This window comes from Alligator sinensis, unplaced genomic scaffold (assembly GCF_000455745.1).
Source record: "Alligator sinensis unplaced genomic scaffold, ASM45574v1 scaffold632_1, whole genome shotgun sequence".
NCBI lineage: Eukaryota > Metazoa > Chordata > Crocodylia > Alligatoridae > Alligator > Alligator sinensis.
This window is the reverse complement of record NW_005842408.1, coordinates 864,409-886,820: the sequence shown is the minus strand read 5'-3', so window position 1 is coordinate 886,820 and position 22,412 is coordinate 864,409. Positions and strand designations below refer to the sequence as shown.

The following is a 22,412-nucleotide window of genomic DNA, read 5'->3' as shown; positions in this document are numbered from 1 at the left end:
GGCAGAGCGAAGGTGGCCGCTTCTTCCGACCAGCCTGGCGCGGCCGGCACCGCAGCTGGACTCGGCTCCGCACCCCGGTGTGATGAGGAGCTGCAGCCCGGCGGGCGGCTGCCCTGTGCAGACCGTGGCCACGGCCGAGCACGGGCCTCGCCCGCAGCAGCTGATTTCAGTGCAGAAATCACTGGCCCCTGCCGCGGTGCGCAGCAGCCAGGAGAGCCCGTTCAGCAGCGTCCTTGCTGCTGGGGAAGCCAGGCAGGCGAGGTGGGGCGACCGCTGCGTGGGCTGAGGGCTGTCGCCTCCCCGGGCTGAAGAGGGGGAGCAGCTGCTCCTTGCCCCGGTGCAGCCCTTGTTTCCTCCCTGGTAGGGGCGACTGGACGGAAACCCCTTGCTCTGTTTCCTGACCTCTCTGTCCCCTCTACAGGGTGTTTGGGCAGACGGTGAGGCTTGGCCCTAGACCCAGACCCTGCAGCTAGCACAGCCCGCCTGGGAGAGGAGATGGTTGTAACCTGCCCCAAATGCATCGAGGCATATGCCACCCAAACACGCCCTTCGTCCAGCCCGGCTCGCTCTTGCCTGTTACAGCCCGTCAGCCTGCATTACACATGGGTGACAACACCACATGATGGCCTGCCCGAGGGCAAGGGAAAGCCCCACCTGCCCTCTGCGGAGAGGAGCCAGCGTGCTGGAACATGCAGGGCAAGCCAGGTGAGAAACTGGGCGCGCAGGCAGGGGCTTCGAGGAAGGGGTGCAAGGTTGCAGGGCGGCCAGGCCCAGCCTCGGCAGATTTCATTATCACCACCCCAGACACAGGGACTGGTCGTGCCGGACCAGGGGATTAGCACAAAACGGGTAGGTTTTCAACACGCAGTAAGCTGCACACACTTTTCACTGGCCTCGTGGCTTCTCAGCCCTGTCACGGTTCCTGCACACGTGCGAAGAGCACGCAGACAGGGCGTTTCTTCAACGAGAGCTGGAGCCTTGCCTGGCCACTTGCCTTGCGGAAGTGCGGCTGCAAGCTGAACCCCGCACCGGGTGCTTGTGCCTGAAGGTTCAGCCTTCAGCTTCCCGCCTTGGAAGCAGATAATCTGGTCTCCATTTGGCTGCTGGGGCAGGACGAGGCATATTGGTCTCAAATCGCGGTGGCAGAAATGCAGCTAGGAGGTCCCGAAGAACTCTGCCCCTAGGAGGGTGGTCAAGCGTTGGAGCAGGCTGCCCAGAGGGGCTGCCTCCCTGGGCGTTGTTTAAAGCAGCTTGGACGCCCCCTCGGCCAGGCTGGTCCAGGCTTGGGCAGGTTGGGGAGAGCCGGCTCAGGGCCCTGCCAGCCCAGCGGCTCTGCGTTTCCACGATCTCAGACCATGCTGGAAAACGAATCCGTGACACGTTCTTGCCTTGCTGGCTGGGTTGTCCTCCCCGCGGCAGCCAGGAGCCCCGCTCTCACTCGTCTCCTCCCAGCCTGCTCGCCGTACCAGAGCGCTTGCAGGGGAATGCAGTCCCAGCACGTCATTTCCCTGCCTGGGCTGGTAGCCCAGGAAGACCATCGGCAATAGTCTCTGCTGCAAATGCCAGCCGCTGCCCACGACACACAAATGTTTGGGGTTTCAGATCCACCCTTACAAGAGGAGACTGCAGGGCCTGTCTGGGTGGAAGCTGCGCGCCCCCCTAACTCCCCAGGGTGCTGGATCACCGGGTGGCCCGGCTCCGGCTCCGGCTCCGGCTCCAGGGCCGCCTTCCTAGAGCCGTTCACAGGCTCTGCCCCTCCGCAGCTTGGCTCTGCAGGAGAATGTCTCGGAGCAGACTCAGCGCCCTGCCCGCGTACTGACAAAAATATGATGTCTAAGCTCCTGTGGGCAAAAGCGATGCCTTGCTCTGTACAGATCTGAGCCAATGCACCCTGCTTCATAAGCAGCGGGCCGGGGCACGGGGCGGACGTGGAGCAGAGCGGCACCCAGCAGTGCCGAGAGGAGCGTGCTGCAGAGCTGTGAAGCAAGAGGCTCCCTTGGGTACACTTTGCTCTTTCTAAATCAGTGCAAACCGTGAGCAGCTCCTCAGTTGGTGCTGGCACATACCCGGGTCAGCAGGAGCAGAACCAGGCCCACTGCGCGAACCTGTGGGCCCGGTCAGCCCCGCACGCCCATCCCGGTGGGCAGAGCGGACACGTTGTCTGTGGTGGCAGTGGCCGTCTTCCTTCAGGGGGCCAGGGCAAACTCGGGGTCCCCTGCTGTCTCTCTGCGTAGGGCCCGTGGGAAACGAGACCCCGGGTCAGAGGAAGACTTGACATTGAAGACGGAGCTCACAGGCTAAAATTGAGGGGCGCAGGACGGGAAACGCTGCTGGGCGCGCATCCAGGGAAGTGCAGTGCAGCCTCCGGTCCATGCACGAGCCCCGGAGAAGGGCGGTTCTGGACGACAAGCAGCTTCTAGGCACCAGGGAAAAGTTAATGGTGACATGGATGGATGATGCAGAAACTAACACCCACCAGCCCTCTCCCTCCACAGGGAAAAATCCTGGGCTTAAATTGCCCTCCTGCTTTAAATGGGAAGTGAAAGCCTTTTCCTTTGCATTTCACACCAGATCTGCCCCCAGGGCTGATTCTGCGTTCTTGAACCGCTGCCCGAGACGAGGACCAGGTGTCCTGTGACGTGCAGATGTCCGAGTCCTTGCAGGGGCGCTGCGGGCACGTGGCCCTCCCGCGGGACCCGCGCCAGCACCAGACAAATCGCTTGTGCAGCACAATCACTGCGGATGTTCCTGCTTTTCAGACGGACGTCCAAGTGCAGCTCAGGAAGCAGCTCTGGCCCCGGGCAGCTACTTAAACAGCAGCCGTGTACCACTGAATCCACCATGCCCCCCTCGGCCGGGGACGCGGTCACATGGACAACGGGGTTCGATGGAAGGACATGTGCGGAGCCTCGCTCTTTAAACCCCTCGCAGCTCGGGGTTTGATTACACAGTGTTTATGGCGGCTGGGTCCTTAACGCGCTCGTTAATAGCTCCATTATGGCAGGGCTGTCCTGAGGCTCGCCCGGGGGATGGATACCCAGGACTACGGTCTCATTTGTCTCTGTCAAGGATTTAAGCTGCTGCCTGGCACCAGGGCGTGCATCCGAGAGCCTTCCCCACGGGATCGACAGCACTAGCAGAGTCCCGGGGGATTCGTGGCCTCTCCGCCAGGCTCTCCTCCCTGGGCCACAGGCTCTGCTTGGGGTATCGCGGTGTGCGTGGGCCGGGCGCAGGGGCCGCGGGGAAACGCTGGCTGCGCTGCAGGCCGGAGGGTGCGGTGCTGCCTCGGGCCATCCTGGCCGTAAGCTCCTGCCGACCATCGCAAAGAGCCCTGCAAAGCGCGCCAAACCCTGCAGGGAGTCTGCAGGCCAGGGTCCCCGAGGGTGCCTGAAATCACTGGAGCGTCTCTGCTGCCCGCCCTGGGCCGCTCTCGTCCCAGCATGGCGAGGAGCTGGGGCGCCGCGACCCAAGGGACTACCCCCACGGCCTCCTGCTTTGGTGTCGGCCGCTGCAATCCACGCGCTGCCGCGGCACGCTGCCCCGTGGTGCCGGCGAGCGGCTCAGACACCAGCGCAGGGAGGCCGCAAGCACGGCCAATGACCCATCCATTGGGGACGGCAAGCAAATGAAGCATCACGTCCCTGGTACTGGCGGGGCCCTCGCCTGCCACAGCACCGGCAGCCTGGCGTTGCCCAGGACAGGCCCAGTCTGGATCGGGCAAGCGTCCGGAAGCCGGTCTTGGCTGCAGCCTCTTAGCTTCCCGGGCTGCCGAGGAGGTCTCACGGCCACAAACCTCCGGGGAGCGCTGCTCCTGCCGGGAACGCCCCGAGACCCGAAGAACAACAGCGATCCCCCTGCCGCGTGCCCTCGACCCTGGAGGCGCGGCGGGCGGCAGGACGAGCGCTGCTACTCGCCACCCGAGGCCTCCCTGCGACGAGGCGTGGAGGATTAACGTGGGGCCGAGGCCCAGCGAAACCATGCCCGGGGTGGTGCGGTGCGGTGCGGTGCAGCGCGAGCTCCTGGCTCCCCCGCCGTCCAGGGCCAGGCGAGGCCCTCGGCCCCGGGCAGCCGCCCCGCGGGAGGTGCTGGCCCGTGCAGGGGAGAGGCGTCTCCCCGGGGTGCGAGGTCCCCCGCCCGGCGCCGAGCTGCAGGAGGCGTCAGCACGCAGCGCTGAGCCGAGCGGTCGTCGGCGTTAGCCAGCAGCCCCCCGGCCCATTCAGACCCCCCGGCTGGCGGGCGTCCCCCTGCCTCGCTGGAGCAGAGCAGCCCATCCCGGCTTGCGGGGCAAGCCCCCGCGGACCAGGGGTCCAGCCCGGGCTCAGCTGGGGGGTCTGCCCCCTGCTCAGGAAATCCTCCGTCCCAAGGCCCCCAGCTCTCGGCGCCCGAGCCCCTGCGCTCTGCGTCTCAGTGGGTCTTTGCCCAGGTGCGAGGTCCCTTTGGTCTGACGCCCTTGTCTGCGGCACCTGGCCCAGCCTCCCTCAGGCTCGCCCCAGGCCCGCATCTGCCAGAGCCGCCTGCTCCCCATGGCTTCCTCTCAGCCGTCTCCAAAATCCTGCATGCCGTCCTCCCGGGGAGCAGATCCCCTTCGCCGCCGGCCGGGCACCGCCACACCCCAGCTGAGCCGAGCCCCCAGCGCGCAGGAAGACGCCCGCCCGTCGGGAGCCCCCGGCCCGGCTGGAGCACGCACAGCTGCTTCTTGCACGCACCCGGGGCTGGACGAGAAACGATCCGGCCCCAAGGGCGCCCGCCCTGCCGCCCAGGGCCTGGGGGGGGCCCCCCGGGCCCCTGGTGCGGCCCCACGTGCCCAGCTGGGCCGCACCAGCAGAAGCCAGCCCCGCTTGCACTCGCTCCTGCCCCCAGAACAACGTGCCCCCGCGCCCCGCAGCCACAGCGTCTCGCCCGTCTTTCAGGAGAGGCTCAAGGGCCAGCTTGGTGCAGGTGCCGGTGCCCACGGGCCCCTCGGGAAGGATGCCGACTGCGAATACACGTTAGGAGCGCGCCCGTCGAGCCCCAGACACAGACGGGGGGCGTGGGGGGCTGGCAGTGCTGAGGACAAGAAGGGCAGTCCCTGGGAGCGGGCTGCGCGTGGTGCAGCTCGGCCCCGAGCACGGCCGCGTCGTGGGGCAGGGAGATGCCACGCGATGGCTCGGGCCAGTTGCACGGCGGAGGCTGCAGCCCGCTCGCGGTCAAGCCAGGCCGCGCGGCACTGTCACGTTGGGGAGGGTTGGCAGGAGCTCGGGCACAGGGAAGCCGGGCTACAGCCCCTCGGAGTCACGCAGGCGCCCGCCTGCTCGGGGCAGGACTGTCCCTTTCTGAACCTGCCCCATCAGCTCTTCCAGCGTTGCCGGGTACCGGCCTCCTGGCGAGACTGGGTCCGCTTCTCCGCTCCGGCGCGATGCACGGCTGTGTCTCGCCAGCCCACGGCAGTGCGGTGCAGGAGAAGCTGGCTCCTGCCCCCGCGCAGACCCGGCGCGTGAAGCCCCCGGGCGCAGGGGAGCACGGGGTGCTGCGGCCCAGGAAGGGGAGCAGCAGCACGGTCGGTCCTGCTCTGCGGGGCGCGCGGCTCCTTCCTCCCCTCATGGCAGAAACGGGCTCTGAGTCCAGCGCCCAACACGCATCCTCCTCCTCCCCGCACAGGAGCCTGGAGAGCAGCAGACGGATCGGACCCTCCGCTGCGGAGCAGGGGCCTTGCTCTGGGGCCAAACTGCTGAGACTGGGGCGGAGGTGTGTAGCTCGGCACGAGGAGCCCTCCAGAGAGGACCGTCTCACCGGGCTGTGCGTGACCATCAGGGTGCCAACGGGCACGTCCCCCGCCATGCGCCAGGGCCCCGGCTGCCAGGCCACTATCGGCATCTTTAGATTTGCCCCGAAGCTGCCGCCCTCCCCGAGGTCGGGCCCACGTCTCGGCACGTGGACACCCCCAGATCCCAGGAACCAGCGACACGGAGGCTAGTTATCAACCTGAACGTGAGTGTACAGCATCTTGCACAGGAGGCACCTGCCCGTGTCCTGGGCAAATTCCCTCTCGGGGCCTTACCGCCTGCCTCCCACCATGTCCGTGAGCTAGACAGCAGCACCACGCGGCTGCCGTTCCTCTGGCACAGGTGTCTGTGCTGCAGGGGCAGCTGGCACGACTACAGCGCTGCCTGTGCGTGCCGCCTGCAAGGCACTCCAGCCGTCCCAATAAAGGGTGCTTTGGAGGGGCCAAAGGCTGCATCACTGCCTGGCTTTGACCTGCCTGGGACAAGCGTGCTGTAGCTTCACGTCTGACCGGCACCGGCACCGGCAGGGCGACGGGCGCAGAAAAACCGCCCGCTCTTCCCCACACCTAAATCTAAAAACAAACTGTTGCGCGGCGGTGGCACAGCCGCGGCACTCGGAGCCCGGCAACCCCCACACAACCGCACAGCTCACGCGGCAGAGGCTCGGGGAGGCCAAGGTCTCGGACCACAAGCAGCTCACCCGAGCGCTTTCTCCCCCTTCCCAGGGAAGCTGCAGAAAAGCCTCGCTCGGCTCCTACCTGTGGGGTCTGCAAAGCAACACAGCGCACAGTGCCCTCGTCCTCGCCGTCCTTCTGGGGTTGCAGGGCATCTTCATGCACGGGGCTGACGAAAATAGGCTCAGAACAGCCTGGGCCGCCTGCAGCCCGGCCGCCCCGCGCCTGATTTCCCATCCCAGCGGCTCGGAGGGACTGCGTCGCTGGGCGCCAGGAAAGACTAAACGGACAGGGCCCCGCACCCTAGCGGGGCGTCAGGACGTCTACAGCAGACACCCAGCCAGGACGGCCGCTGCTCGCCCCAGGGCTGGAGGGAGATCCCCTTCCCTGCCCTCCTCGGGCAGGAAGCCTGGGGTCTGCCCCTGCCCCTGCCCCTGCCGCTGGGCGGCCAAGCCTCTTGCCCTTGCTCTGCCTCGGTCCTCGTCCCACGCTCCTGCCTCTTTGGCCTCAACCTTTTGGGACAGCAGCTGCACCCCTTGCCCTGCGTGTGCATAGCTCTCAGCACAGCAGGGCCCCAGGCATCTCCACAGCACAACAGCAACAGCCGGGAGCCTGAGACCCTCCCCTTTGCTGCCGCCTCCGCACAGAAGAATACGTCGTGCCTAGGGCCCTGCCGCACACCCCAGAGCAGGCAGAGGTCTGGCAACAGCGTACGTGCAGCGAAGTCCCCCGCTCCGCCGCAGACAGCAGCTGGCAGGGGGCAGAGGCCCTGCCGGTCCAGACCAGACCAGACCAGACCAGACCGCTGGCTGCAGGAGTTGTGCCTCCAGCACGCGCCACGGCTGGATGCTCCCGAGGAAGGTGGCCCAGCCCAGGCCCACGGAGAGCACGCAGCCAACTACCAGGGCGTGCAGGACCGCAAGCATGTGGGGTGCTCCTGGCTCCCCCACCCCCCGGCTCAGGGTCACCCTCTCGAGCATGAGCTCCGTGACCCCGGCTACCTGGGCACGCAGAGCTCCCCGTGCCCCTGGCAGCTGGGGCACTGCCCGGCTGTTTCAGGAGCCCAGCCACAGACCCCCCTTGCCAAGCCCGTGGGGACGAGTGCGTGAGCAACCGCTGCGTGCTGAGAGTGGACAGGGACCCTTGAGACCCACCACAGCATGGCGTAGCCCTCTCCCAGCAGTTTTAGCACGGCTCTTCCCGTGGAGGCACGCAGGGCTCAGCCACAAGTCGCATCCAATTACAGGGAAGTCTTACAGGCATATGGGGAATCCCAGGGCTGGGACCACAAGGGCCACCTGGGCCAGCGCCCTGCAGAGGCAGGCTGCGCTGTTCCCAAACCATCCCGGGAAGGCACCGGTCCGGCCTTCTCTAGAAACGCTCCAGGAGAGTCCATGACTTCCAACTTACCTACCCACGTACGCTGAGGGGATGCGGTTGTCTGGCGGTTGTGGACAGCTTTGTGTCTTTAGGACTCTTCCTTTGTTTTGTCATTACAGACCACTCAGGACTGAGCCCGAGCTCCTTGTTCCCGACGTGCCGTCACCTTTGCACAGTGGGACGAGGCATCCCGCAGCAGCTGCACCACTTCTGAAGCAGCCTGGCTCCTCTCCACCACCCAGATGCTGACTTGCCAGCAGCTTAATCACTGCCAACATGCGTTTTGGGATCAAGGATCCTCATTAGGACAATTAGGAGAGTGGGAGAGAGAGACCTGACTTTAACAAGCTTCCTTGGTCCTAACACAATTAATTAATGAAATACTCTGGCAGCCTCAAAGATGCTTCTTACGGGGACTGCAACAGGCTCTAAGCTAGCGAGTGCGTTTGTGCAGACAAACCGGTACAGCCAAGGTTTTGCAGGCTGACCTACAACAGCACCTGCGTGCTGGCACTCGCTCCTTGGCCCACGCGATTACCTGGCAGGCTGACTGCGGGCACATGCGACTGCCTGGAAAACATCTGTCTGCAGACCAGATTTGCTTCGAAAGCCTGGTCCTTGCAGACAACACTGCTGAGCAAGTGGCACCCAGGCCTCCAGAGTTGCTGTTAGGTTTCTTAGTTGTGCGAACTTGAGGCTTAGCAAACCTTTTCACAGGACCTCACTTGAGGTAGCAATAAGCACGCACATCCTGGGTGCTTCCCCAGAGAACAGGCACGCGGGGGGCAGGCCACACGCAGATCTACCAGCAGCTCCATGCGCTCTGTCCTGACAGCCTTTGCCCAGCACGTGTCCTGCAGAGCCCAGCAGAGCCATGTACAGCACAGCATCCTGCCTGCATGTCACACAGGGCACGAGGGACCAGGTCTCCTTGCCCTGATCTGGGATCTGCTGAAATGCTCTTTCAGAAAACAAGCCCGTCTGTGCATTGCAATCAGCCACCCAAGCCCTGCACATAGCTTACCACTGTAGCCAAGTCTCAGCCTCAGGGTAGGTAAGCCAAGGCTCTGCAACGCGAGCTGTAGGCCCAGGCGTTGCCACCCTAAATATGTACAGGCAGAGCCTTTACAGTCTAAGGTGGGCTCCAGGCGTATGTGACCACAAAGCCCACTGCCACTCAGCCTGTGGGAAGCACGTGCACGTGCGCCCAGCACAAATAATGCAAAGCTCATCTTAATACTAGGCCAAGCGTGAATGCGGCGTGCTCCCGGAGGCTGGGGGTCATGGCGAGCTCCCACAGGCAGCGGCAGTGCTGCTGGTGGTGGTGGGCGAGGGTGGCGAGTGCCGACCAGGGGTTGGCGACTACCCGCAGACACCGCTGGCAACGTCAGCAGTGGCCAGTGGCGATCACGGACACCCCCCCGAAGACGCCACCAGTGGTGTTGGTGGCAAGTTTTCACAGGGGGTGCATGTGCACCCCCTACACGTTGCCAATGAGGCCAAGAGTAGAAATGAACCTTTTTACCTTGAACTGGGATGTCAAACTCACTTGGGACTGGTCCACGGGCCAGAGGAATGGTGTGGGGCTAGCCCTGCAGGTTGGAGTGGGCCCATGGACCCCGCTTCTGCTCTGGGACCCAGGAGGAAGAGGCCTGGCAGCCCGGGCACTCGGCTGCTGCCACGGGAGCAAGCCACAGTGCCAGGCCCCAACCCGTGGTGTTGCTGGGGCTCCAGCGCCCCGGGTCTCACCCAGGGGCTTGGCTACAGCCACGGGAAGGTCTCCCCCAACAAGGCCGTGGGCCGGGTGACCTGGCTGTGGGCTGCATCTGGCCTGCGGCTGCATGTTTGACACCCCTGCCTTAAACAGTAAAATAAGAGAGGGATGCTGTGAATTGTAGCATTATTTGTTTTAATGTTTATCAAGCCAAAGGATGCTTTGATCACGTACTCCTTCCACTTGGTACAGTATGTTACAGCAGTGCCACAAAAATGCCTCCTCTCCAGCGTCTATCACATACTTACTTCCCTCACACTTCTGTTCACTGCTCAAGCTACACACGTAACTCTCAGCTCTCCCCCATGAAAGGCGGCGAGAAGTATTTTGTTGCTGTTTTCTTTCCTTTTTTCTTTTCTTTTTTTACAGTACAAAAGGATGTTTCTAAGTCATGTAAACACAACCACCGAGGAGATGGAAATGGCCCTTATGGTTTATTCTTTTTTCGTTGGCTTTCTACTAAGTTCAGACTAAGCTACATTAGGCAGACAAATGTTTCAGCTCAGTGACTTCTTCCATGTAAGTTATCACTATTGTTACTGATAGGCGAGAGTGCTCAGAGACCCTGCCAGGGTTGCAGCCCCCTGTGCAAGGTGCTGTACAAATACTCGGATGCAACTCCGAGGTCCTCGGTAAAGATGACATTCATTTGTCAGTGTGAACTTAACCTTCTGCTCCCACAGGGGTGGCTGAGTCTGGCTAGTACAGGAACCGATTCTCCTGAGGAATTGGGCTCCCTTCTGTCAACACGAGTGCAAGTACAATGTGTCAGAGCTTTCTGGCTGGAGCTGCAGTGTTCAGCTACTGCCAAAGAGGAAAGAAATATTAACGTGGAGCAGTCCGGCAGCTCCCACTCACCTGCATGTGTCTTTGTACACTTGCTGGCTACAAGGGGAATGCTCATGTGCGTAAAGTCTGGTGAGTAGGGCAGTGGGCACGAAATGAAGCGTGACAGAGAGACGGATCGAATGGCTCCCTGGGGCCTGACTTCCAGTGATTCAAATGGACGGATGACAGCCATAGCCTCAGCTGCTCCGTTTCAGCGGGCATAACGTTGAGCGCTCTGATCCTTGGATTACGGACCCCGACTGCACCGTGTGCTGCTGTGACCAGTCCCGGTGAAAGCCTACGCAGCTCTCAGCCACCAGCCTGCAGCCACGTGCCGCGGCAGCAGGGAGGGTCAGTGTTGGATGGAGTGCTGGCCATCTCCGAGGCAGGGATTCTCCAAGCTAGCATGATGCCAGCGGCGGCGACTGAAAACCCTTCAGAGCGATCGCAGATTAAATAAGGATTTTAACTTGACATTTGAGATGAAAAAAGAAAGGGACACTTGAAATAAATAGCAGAGATGGGTCCCTATGACGTACACGTGTTCCTGACTACAGAATGTCCCATGCAAAAGTTACTGCCTGCTAAGTTACATTCAGATGTTTAAATTAACTTTGTAGAGCTACGTTACAGTACTTGGAAATTGGATTAAAAATTTTTTTTAGAAAAGGTGATGAACGGGAAATTGGTACAACACACTCTTTTAAAGGAAACTTCCCACCCCGGTTGGCTGTGAGCGACATGACACACTGTCTCAGTAGACATAGAGCCGGTCGGCGATGGCAGCCGGCATGTGCGTCATGATCTGCATGCGCACCCACCAGTAGTAATCCATGGGGTGGTAGCGGGTGTAGGGGGTGGGGGAGCTCAGCGCGTGGAAGATGCTCTCGATGACAGGCGAGGTGTCGACTGAGCCGCTGTTGCAGTATGTCTCCATCTTGTTGACCTGCTCATCAAAGTACTCCCTGCCATAGTCGTTGCGCACAACTTCGGGGAGCTCTTCCCACATCTTATCTGCAATGGCTTTGATGCGCTCAGGGCTGTAGAGGCTGGTGGCAGCAATGAAGTTTCCCGGCTCCACAATGCAGACCTTCACGCCTTGGGAGTGCATCTCGTAGCGCAGGCAGTCGGAGAAGGCTTCCACGCCAAACTTGGTGATGCAGTACGGGGAGCGGGCAGGGCTGCCCATCCGGCCCATCATGCTGCTGACGTTCACCACGCGCCCTAGGCAGTGCCCAGCAAACCACAGGAGGGTCAGTCGGAGAAGCTGGCACCAGGTACTTGGCACATTACAAACAACAAGCTCCACAATCAGATGTTTCTGAACATCTAGGGGTCACGGGCACCTTTCAAAGAGCTTGCAAGTGCCACAGCTCTCTGAGCCCACACTGGGGCAGGCCACCTGCCCACCGGGGCCTTTGGCACACTGGGCACCAGCAGCTGCTCTGAATGGCCACAGCAGAGAGGGTTCAGGCTCATGGCCAGGAGGAAAGGCTGAGCAAGCCAGGGCTCACACTGGGCTGCCTCCTGGCTCCTTGGTCCCAAGGCCTGGCCCTTGCTCCCTGGTGCCCTGTGGCTAATCCCTGCCCCAGGGGGGAAAATGGGTGGCAGCGTATCCGTGGGCTGGCAGAAGTAGATTTCTGCCTTGCTCTGAGGGCCGGCCTGTGGCGAACGCCTGCCTTGGCAGCAGGGCAGGGTTGCAGACCCGCTCATGGGAGATCACTCACCTTTGGCCCTGCGGATCAGAGGGAGGAAAGCCTTGGTGGTTCGGACAGTTCCCCACAGATTGACTTCAGCCACCTCCATGTAGGTGTCCATGCTGGTGAACTCTACTTCTCCAAAGGTGGAGACCCCAGCATTGTTCACCAGCCCCCAGAGCCCTGAAAGTTTAAAACAAGCGGAAAGAAGGAATCACCCACGCGTGACTAGAGGCAGTGTCCCAGGGAAAGGCCTCCCTAATGCATTATTGAATCACATAAAGCAGCTTCTAACTAAGTCGCAGAACACTGAATTCCAGACAGGAAAGAACCCAGGTCAGAGCTCGCCTATTAGCCCAGGCACCACAACCACCAGAACCTGCCCACTTTGCCCCGAAGCAGAGCACTGCAAACATCATTAACAAAGCACCTCCACGAATGACTTGCCTCCTTCCTATCTCCTTTTTATCCCTACTTTTAAAAAATCAGAAACAATATCCAGTCTCAAAATGCAAGTATGTGCCAGCAAGAGTGTGGCAAGGTCCCCAGCCTCCTGACTCCTGATCCAAAGGAGAATTAAAAGGCAGGTCACTTCATTCCAGGGCCATGTCAATTTGTGCCCCTTTACTCCATGCCCAGAACCTCCCAATGGTTTTTATGACATAGGGCAAAAAGAAACCACCCAGAAATAATGCAAAGATACTTTCCACGAAGGACTTTGCTACATTTGCAGTTGGTACCTGGAGTTAAGTGACTGCCAGTTAATTCAGGGCTGTTAAGTTATTAGTAAAAGTGAGCGTAGACTCAACCTAAAACTAATCTACAAACGCCTGTGGGTTGGAACGAACGTGGCGAGCACCTGGGCTGGTGCTTGCAAAGGAACTACCCTGAAGTTTTCAGCAAGCAAGTAACTTGACCTAAATATGTGCGTGAGCACATGAAAGCTAGAAATCTGCAGTGCAGGGGTGGGGAACGGGTGCCTCTGTGGGATGTGCCTTGCTCTCAGCCTCTTCCTCGATTCCCTTATGGAAAAAGAGGAGGAAGACAACCAGTGCTGCAGTCTTCAGCCTCTGGCAGTTGATGAATGATTAGAAGAGGAACTTGCAGTAATTGCAGCCCACTCCATACAGTCCCCTAATTACACAGGAAGCCGGCCCTTGGGCAGCGCCATAAAAGGATGTAGCTGTGTCTCCCGAGATGGCCTCTCTTTGTAGCTCAGTAAAAGCCAAATGACACCGGCTGATGGATCTGTCTGTGGTTTGCAGAACCCTGGGGTGACCTCCCTCCAGTCGGTGCCAAGGAAGTCGTCACATGCAGACATATTCCAACCCTGCGCGTAGGTGAAGTACATCAGAACGAATCACAGACATGGGCTGATCTGAATTCTAGGCTGATCTGCTCCGGGCTGCCTCTGCGCTCCCTCGGTTAGAGCCCTGCCCGCTGACCGCACCCTGGGAAACAGGACCTTCATCGAGGGAGGAAGGTCCTGGTCACCATGGGGCTCGCTGAGACCCAGCACCCGCACCTGGTGCTTTTGCCAGTGCTGAAGCAGGAGCCACTGCCCTCCCCTGTGTGTGGGGATTTCCCACTTGGCCCACGTCTCACCCTCAGCCGGGACGGCCAATTCCAGCCTCCCCCCAGAACCCTGCGATACATGACCCCCTAAAACCCGAGAAAGCTTCGGGAGTCTGAGCTGGCTTTAGAGAGCGCTCCCAGGAGGAACTCTGCGTTTCTCCACGGCACTTGCTGTACGGCAGCCAGGTGAGACGCTTACTTGGCTCTAATCTCCACTCTTCGCTCCTGGCCCTCATGACTCACGGCTGCCCCTGGGGTGCACAGTGCAGAGACACTGCAGCCACTGCTGGCACAGAAGAGCATGTGCATGTGGGAAGGGAATCAGATCTCCAGGCCTCTGCTGCCTCTGAATGGGGACAGTCACGCCAGAGACTCCTGCCACTCAACAAGCTGCAAAGCATTAAGTAACAGACAAACCACAGTACTTAACACGTACCCGCAATTCCCTCTCCCAGCACTGCCCTCGCTCCGCACTTCCCGAGCAGCCAGAGCTGCTGCGATTGCAATGGGCTCAGGGGGAGTTCCAGGTGGCAAAGAAGCCTTTGGAGACAGGTTCACTCTGCCTCTCTGCAGAGCGCTCAGGAGGGCTCCAGTGCTGGTAGTGGTTGCAGGGGACTCCTCCCCATGCGCTGAGCAAACGTGAGATGCCAACAGTTTTGAGGCATGGTCACCACCAGCCTGAGCTGGCTGCCCCCTCCACTGGTGAAAGGCTCTTTCCTCCGCCAGGCTGAGCTTGGCAATGGTGCCACCTGGTGCACAAAGCCTGCACGGCCGCTGGGCGGGAGTCGGCCAAAGCCAGCATCGCCCAGGCTGCCTCAGGAGCCAGAAGTGCGGAGCCCAATACAGCTTCGCGCTGCGCGGCAGGGCGGACCCATGCATGCAGGGGCGGGCTGGCACGGCTACTCTGATCCCAACTGCAGAGTGGCATGCGCAGCTCTGACTAAGGAGCTGCTGACCCGGGCAGCACACACCGCAAGAGCTTTCTCTGCTACAGTGCATCACGGGATTAAACACCTCCCTCTGAACTCAGGCCCAGGGGCCTGCTAGCGTAACCTGGCATGCTGGACCCCAGGGGCTTTGCAAGCTGGGATACAGCTCCAGGCTCCATGTGGAGCAAAGCACAAAGCTCCCACAAAGAACTGGATGGATGAGGACAACTCCAGAGGAACAGAAGCAACTTTCCAAGTGAGCGCCCAGGAGAGAATATGGCTGGACGGGGAGGGCCCCGAAGCATCCCCAGAGCTCCAGCAGGGAGGGACGGCTCTGTCCTGCCTGACTAGCCCTGGCCCTGGGTTCACACCCTGACCTCCGCTCTCCATGAGAGGACGAGCAGCCCTGGGCTCAGCAGCACTGCCCTGAGCTGCAAGGGGGAAGTGGGGCAGTGCAGCTGTGCCTGGTCCCTGGGGGCTGCACGCTGCTTTCCACGTGAACCCAGGGGGCTGTGGCCCAGGACGATGCCCAGGAGACATCTTGCCCCCTCCACGTACAGACCTGCTGATGCAGGATTTGGCTGGCCTGGGCTCAGGCGACTGCCTGCAGCTGTGCTTCCTTGGCCTGGAGCTGAATCCCAAGGGCCCAAGCACCAGGACAGCCAAGCACCAGCGGGGCATTCAGCACAGCCCTGGCAACTCATGCTCCCAGCCGGAGGAGGCCAGTGTCAGCCCCACAGCAGCGACCCCCAGCTGACCCGCAGTCTCTGCAGGACGGCTGCTCTGCACTGCTGCACCTAGCAGACACTGGCTGAACATACAGTGGTTGACACCAGCCCGGGAATCCTTGTGGGCCCAAACCAAGGCACCCTGGCTGATGCCTGAGCCCAGCGAACGCGCTCTCACCTCTATCAGAGTCACCCAGGCTGGTGTTCACATATTCAACTGCTCGCTCCACTTCCTTGCCATCGCAGACGTTGAGCTGGAGTGTCCTCATCCGGCTGCTGTTCATGGCATCCAGGTCCTTATAGCCCCCTTCTCCCTTGTCCTAGACAGATCAAAGGAACTGGCTTAACTCCACCCAGGCTGCAGGAGGAAAAGGGCCAGACACAAGGCAGACACTCAAAATGCACAGGAGTGCATGGACAGCTGCAGCACGGCAGGCAGCCCTGCGGCCAGGGGGAATCATCCAGAGGAACGCCCCCCTGGAAGCTCTCTCCACAGCCGCTCAGCCTGGGACATGCAGCCTGCCAGAGCCAGGGAAGGTGGGCAGAGCTGGGGCTGCTGCGGTACGGCCACACGCTGCAGAGGAAGTCAGACCTGGCCAGAGGGGCTGTGCGCTCGCTGCTCTGTCGCACCACCAGGGCTGGCCATGCCCCACTCCACAGCGGGAGTCTCAATGGTCTGCTGCTGCCAGCACCTTGCATCGCTCGCTCCCTAGCACTCGTGCACTGCGTGCCCCCGGCTCCCCTCCCTGCTCCGTCTTCCCAATGCAATGCACCCGTTTCCCCTAGCAGCCCCTCCACCCGGCAGGCCAGGGGCATGACTGCCACTTGCGGGGACAAGTCCGAGCCAACTCAGGCCCAGCTAGCGGGGTGCGGCTAGCGCCATGACGCGGCCACCCCGAGCTCACTGGGCTCCATTCCAGCACTCACCCAGGCCCCAGGCTCAACCCTGTAGCGCCACAGCCATGTGCCAAGCTGGCAGGCTCGAGCCAGCTCAGGATGCCTGCGCGGGACACAAGTACACCTGGGGACTGCAGTGCAGATTCGCCTAGACTTTCCCATCAGAATTCATCTGCTAGCCTCTTCACTGCCCTTCCTCCCGGCTGCTCCTGCAGCAGCAAGCCCAACCAAACCCACTGCTCCACATGCCCTTTAGTTGCATTTCCTTCCACTCCTGCCTTTCCCCACCCAGCTCTTCCCTCACCACTCACTTGTGCTTCCATCCAGAGCAGTGTCCTCAGAGCCAAGCTGGAGCACTGGGGAGACTTGTTCACCAGTCCTGACTCCGGCTTCTACCCGACAGTCCAGAATCCCCCGTGCCCTCTGCTGTCGGCACAGCCTGCAGCCCCCTCCCCGCCATGCGCGAGGCCTCGGTGTGTTCTGGGCGCAGAGCTAGGAAGTGTCGGTGCTGCAGCTGCTGGGCGATTCTGGGCCAGGGACTCGATGGCTGTAGGAAGCATCAGCTACTGTTCAGGTCCCTTACCGAAAGCAGTGAGGATCTGGCTCCAGAAGGCCTCAGTATGTTTGCACAACAAATTCACTGCAAGAAAGCCCCTCTGTTCCCTCTGCCACCTGGCTCACCAGGGCAACGACTTGCTTATTTGCAAGCCAGTCAGGCAGCTTGTCACCTGGGCTCCGTGATGCTAGCGGAGCCCTGGTTTCCCTGCACTGGCCCCTCCTGCTTCAGTTCCTGGTTGACCGGCAGTGGTGTGCAAGCACTGGAGTGCTCCTCCTTCCCTGCCCTTTTGCAGACTGATTCAGTTCAACACAGCCGTCCTGAGACGTTACCATTGCCTTCCGCCTCCAGCCTCTCAGGAACAGAGACAAGGCTGCCACTGCTTCCCCAGGGGGGCATTCCCAATCTGGACTCAGCCTGCATCACCCCTAGTTCAGAGTCCCCAGCCAGCCTTGACCCAGAAGGTGGACTCCCCCATCTGCCCAGCCCACACATCCCGTTGTCTGCAGACTGGGGCCATCAACCCCAGCGTCCCTGCACCCAAGGACTCTACCTCAGCTCCTCTTTCCCCAGGCCTCATCCGCTCTGCTCACAGGAGGCATTTCTCTGCAGTCATTAACTCAAGCCCCACACGTCCTCTCTGCTATCGTCTCCATCCTTCCTTGGCACAAGCTGCTCATTCTAACGTGGCTCTTGCCTACGTCAGACAGTGCCCGGTGCTCTGGTCGCGCAGAAGCGTTCTGCACAGGTGTGCATGGACAGCTGGCAGCTGAAGCCCCGCGAGTGGCTTTTTCATTCGCTGGGTTTCAATGAGACTGAGAGCAGCATTCAGCGCGAGGCTGGCTGCTTGCTCGGACAGCTGGGAGCTGGGCTCAGAGCATTTTCCAGGGGGTTTAACAGCATGAAGGGACAGGCTGAGAGGCTCTGGGAAGGAGTCACAAGAGACGCACATGCAAGCATCTCAGTCAGAGAAGGCCAGACGACAGCAAAGAGGACCAGTGAGACCAAGACACCCCTGCCTTGCCCGGTCTGTGGGAAGCTGCAGAATCACCATGCAGAGGAGAAACCCCGCAATGTGGCTGTGTCAGAACGGGGCAGAGCACAAGGACTGCACCCCCTGGGGCTGGGATCCTGGCACAAACTACCCGGGGAAGCAGGCCTGGTTTAACCGAACCCAACCTCCCCCAGCCAGGCTGCCATGCCACAGCCACCGGGAGTCAACTGCTTCTTTTTCCTTCACCTCTCTATGCAGCTGCCTTGGCAGGCCCAGATCACTCCCTTCCCCTTGGCCCTGGGCCAGAGCCACCCCTGTGCTGAGCAGTTCTGGGAGGCCAGCGAGCTCATGCAGTGGCCAGCAGACACACAAGGGGCTGCTGCACGGTGAAGGAGCAGAGCAGGTGGTGCTGAGGCCAGACCCGAACCTGGAACCGTAGCCAGCGTCCACCTCCTAGTGACCCTCCAGCAGTGCTAGAGACCCTTCCCGGCTGTGAGCAGAAGCGCGCCTGTGCTAACACTACAGCCTGGGTCTGATCATTTCAGGATGCTCCCTGCTGCCACATCCTGCTCTTTACCAGGCTGCCTGTAGTGGCCCTGGCCAGGCAATGGAAGCCCCACTGGCCTGGCCACTGCATCCCTGCTGCGCTGCTTCTCATCTCCTGGCTCCAAGAGATGCCTCTCAGTGAACTGCTCACACGCTCCCTAGTCCCCTTCTCTTCAAAGCGACCACAAATGCCACAAGGCGCGAGCAGGTAAAGCAAAGCAAACGGACTCCGTGGCAGTCCTGACAGCTGTGACAAACACCAAGTACGTCTACTGGGAACATGGTACTGGAAAAATACCTTCTTCAGCTGGTGACATCTGGCTCCTACAGCTACCAGCCAAAGAGGAGAAGCAAGAGAGCTGCAGTGTCACGTTTAATAGGGTCCACGCTGCCATTATCTCTGGCAAGGAATCGTCCACACAAATCTGGCACGAACGGGTTTGGGACAGAGAGCATTTGGGAGAAACTTTGTGAAATCACATGTTGGAAGAAACAAAAGGCCAGACCCTCACTGCTGGCTTGGTTTCAATGCAACTGCCTTTCAGTTTGAGTTTCCTCAATTGAGAAGTAGAAGGCTCAGGACCTGGCTCATCAGGACACTGTTACTAAATGACAGGACCGCAGCAGAGGCCCATAGCGTGTGCCATACATTTACCAGAGGCTCTGTAGGCCGGGCAGGGAACACAGCTGTTGTTCTGTTTATGTGATGACATTTCACAACATGAGATTGGGAAGTTCCAGCACCACTTTCCATCAATCCCTCCTAAATCTAATGCACCTAGCTTACAAACCAAAGTCTATTCTTTGTATTGCCAACTAGATACTCTACCTGGGATCTACAAACCATGGTGGGTTTCTTCCCACTTCCCAGGTCATCACCAGCAATAATCTTTCTGCAGTCAGAATTCTGCTTACGGAATTGCTAATGGCGCCCGAGGCATGAAGAGAAAGCAGGTTGCTCTCCCATAACTGCCCAGGCAGAAACTTGACTTTGTTGGATATGCCCTGAAGACACAGGGGGCAGATCTGCTGAACGTGTACAGCACTCTCTTGATGAAACGGCGGCTTAAATCACATTGCCAGTGTCTGCTATGGTCTCACCATACGAAGAGCACACAACACAGAGTCCAGCAAAAATGCAGTATTACTTTGAAAGTGAGAAGCACTAAGGCAGCGCAGGACCCTGCTGAGCCAGGAGCTGGCACGCAAAGGCAAAGCTTCATATGGGGCTGCCAAGCAGCTGGAGCTCCACACCGGAGAGGTTTCAGGCTCAGTGTCCAAAGGGGTCTGTGGCATGTGCTCAAAGGGAGACACTGGTACAGATCTGCCTTTCATCTGCCCTCTCAGGATCTGGCCTTCTTATGGGCCTCAGGACAGGAAGTCAAGAACAGAGGCACCAAAAACCATGAATTATTTTTTGAAAATTCTGGTCCTGGTCCATATACAGGTTGATTTTTTTCCCTAGACTGGTGCATTTAAGCATTCAAGCTTTCTACACATTAACATGTTTCTCTCTTATTACAAAAGCTCAAGATCAATATTAATTCAAGCAATATCCACCATTCTGTCCCTCAATTATTTTGAAAAGTAGCAACTGCCTATAGAGGCCCTCCAATGAGTTTATTCCTCTAATGAAGAGCCAGCAGGGGGAGCTTCTGCTAAGAAATAAACCCTCTACCCAGGGCTGCCCTGCTACTTTTGATAGAGATACTAAAAGATTAATTTCTTTCTTTTAAAATAACACCACAGAATAAATAACACATTTTTAAAGACTTAAAAAATATTAATGGGAAAGCTAAAAAAGGCACAGCATTAAAAATATTAAAAAACAAAACAAAACAACCAACCCCCCCTTGTGATGCTCCTGAAAGAATATGCTATGAAGGATGTTGGTATGGTTAAGAGGAGCTAAGACTGGTGCGTTAAAGCAGGTGAGCCACCCTGCCACCTCCTTGGAGAATGTGTCTCGTGCTGGCCCCGAGGCCAGAGTTCTGCCCCGTCCTACAGACCCTGTCATAAAGAAACGGCCCCTGAGGTGCCGAGCAGAAGTCTGGTTAGGCTCTTGGGGGCCGGACCCTAGTCTCCCTCCCAGCAGTGCAATGCTACTAGCTACACTGCAGCTGCTCCGGAAGCGCAGGACTCAGTTCAGAAGGATGAACATGGAGCTGACACCATGTGTCATGTACACACTCAGGGCAGGGGGAGAGGGAGGAGGCAGGAATCGCTCAGTCACGTGAGCTTCGCGTACATAAATAAGTCTTACTGCAAGATTAGGCCCAAAGGTCTACCTCACTGAGTCCATCTTGATTTGAGACCCAGTGCATCGTCATGTTCAGCCTGGAGGTTCTAGCTCAGGTCTGAACTGGGTCAGAACCAGGACACTCAGGTATGGAGTCATACAGGAACTTCTCAAAAGTCCAAGGTGCTTGGATCTGAGGTTTTGGCCCAGCCTCAAACCAAAGCTTGTGTCCTTTCTAGTGACTCCAACTGGTAGGCAACTGTGCAGGGTGACAATGCAGGGGTGTGTTTGCTGCATTACGGTGAATGTGCTATAGACTGAAGACCAAGTGTTCCTCTTTTCCTACCTTCTGTAGGCAGCCAGCAAAGACAATGAAGCCTCTGGAGTGCAGGTGTTTGGCTAAGGAGAACCCAAATCCAGAGTCACAGCCAGTGATGAGCACAGATCTTTTGCCAATCTGTGAAGCAAGACAAAATAAAGCATGTTGGAAGAACATTTGCAGCGAGCGATTTGCAGAGTGCAAATAAAACCTGGGGGCTGGTACAGGCCTACCCATCCCAAGGACATTCTCCACCGGTGAAAGCCGGCACAACCTGCTGCATTCCAGAGGGAAAGGAGGAGTGTGAAAGGCAGGGAACTCTCTCTTCCCGAACATGAAGAGTGACTTAGAATCCAGGGGCAATGGTCCCCAGCACAGCAGAGGCCAGGAAACCCCGCAGCCCCAAGGGGTCACACACTTAATACATGCCTAAAATATGGCAAAAGGCTCCCCACAAACGTTTCCCTGCAGGCACCCCCTCTGCTGTGGCCTGATCATCGTGGGTAGTGCTTGCTGAACAGTTCAGAAACAAGGGGATGCTGCACATGCTTCCGCTCAAGAGAGGACTTACAAGGGGAGAAACAGGCACATGCTATTAAACCAGAATCATTTAACCACAGCCACTGTTTGCTCACTTTGGCCACCCTGTAGCATACAAACCCTCTGCAGATAATCTCGGGTCTTGCAAGCTAGGCCGGGTCACTATGGTTTACCATCTGCATGAAACACCAGCTGATTCATGTTAGAAGCTGTTTCAGGGTAGCTGTACCTCAACATCTGTGCAACAGGCACATACTATTATAGGCTCCCAACTTAAAGGGCTCGTAGTATGGGGTGTAAGCAGGAGGAACTATGCCTCCTGATTGCAAGTAATAACCCAAACTTAGTAGGGTTCATAGAAACCTGGTGGGACCCTACCCATGACTAGGTGGTGGGCATTCAGGGGTACACCCTATATAGAAGAGACAGGACAGAGAGGAAAGGTGGGGGGGTTGCGCTCTATGGCAAAGAGCACCTCACATCATCATGGATTAGCTTCGGGTTAGAGGAGGGTCGGGCAGAGACGCTGTGGGGCAAACTACAAGGGGGGCACGGCAAAAGGGACCTTACGGTGGGTGTCTACTACAGACCACCCAACCAGGGGGAAGAGCTGGACCAGGACTTCTCCAGTCAGCTCATGGAGGCGGTTAGGTCAAGGGATGTTATTGTCATGGGTGACCTAAGCTACCCAGACATTTGCTGGGACGAGCAGACAGCCATGTCTGACCGCTCGCGTAGGTTCCTGGCTGTATTACAGGACCTTCACCTTACCCAGGAGGTGCACAGCCCCACTAGGGCTAACGCCTTGCTGGACCTGGTCCAGGCCACGAGGGATGACCTGGTGAGGGACTGCAGGTCCTTGACCACCTGGGCAATAGCGATCATCACCTGCTGAATTTCACTATCCAACGCAGGGCGTCTAGGGCGCACACAAAGGCTAAAGACCTTGACTTCAGAAGGGCCAACTTCAATGA

The 22,412-nt window shown here is 59.2% G+C and overlaps 1 protein-coding gene across 1 annotated transcript in view; it reads right to left on the bottom strand.

Moving 5' to 3' along the window:
- Positions 1–9,708: 9,708 nt before the first annotated feature.
- Positions 9,709–22,412, bottom strand: part of BDH1 (3-hydroxybutyrate dehydrogenase 1) — a 21,347-nt gene continuing 8,643 nt past the window's right edge. The window contains exons 3-6 of the mRNA XM_025211506.1: positions 20,926–21,036; positions 15,526–15,667; positions 12,146–12,298; positions 9,709–11,642 (exon numbers count right to left, since the gene is read on the bottom strand). Coding sequence (XP_025067291.1) covers positions 11,173–11,642; positions 12,146–12,298; positions 15,526–15,667; positions 20,926–21,036 — 876 coding nt within the window. The 3' untranslated portion in view covers positions 9,709–11,172. The remainder of the gene's footprint in view (positions 11,643–12,145; positions 12,299–15,525; positions 15,668–20,925; positions 21,037–22,412) is intronic.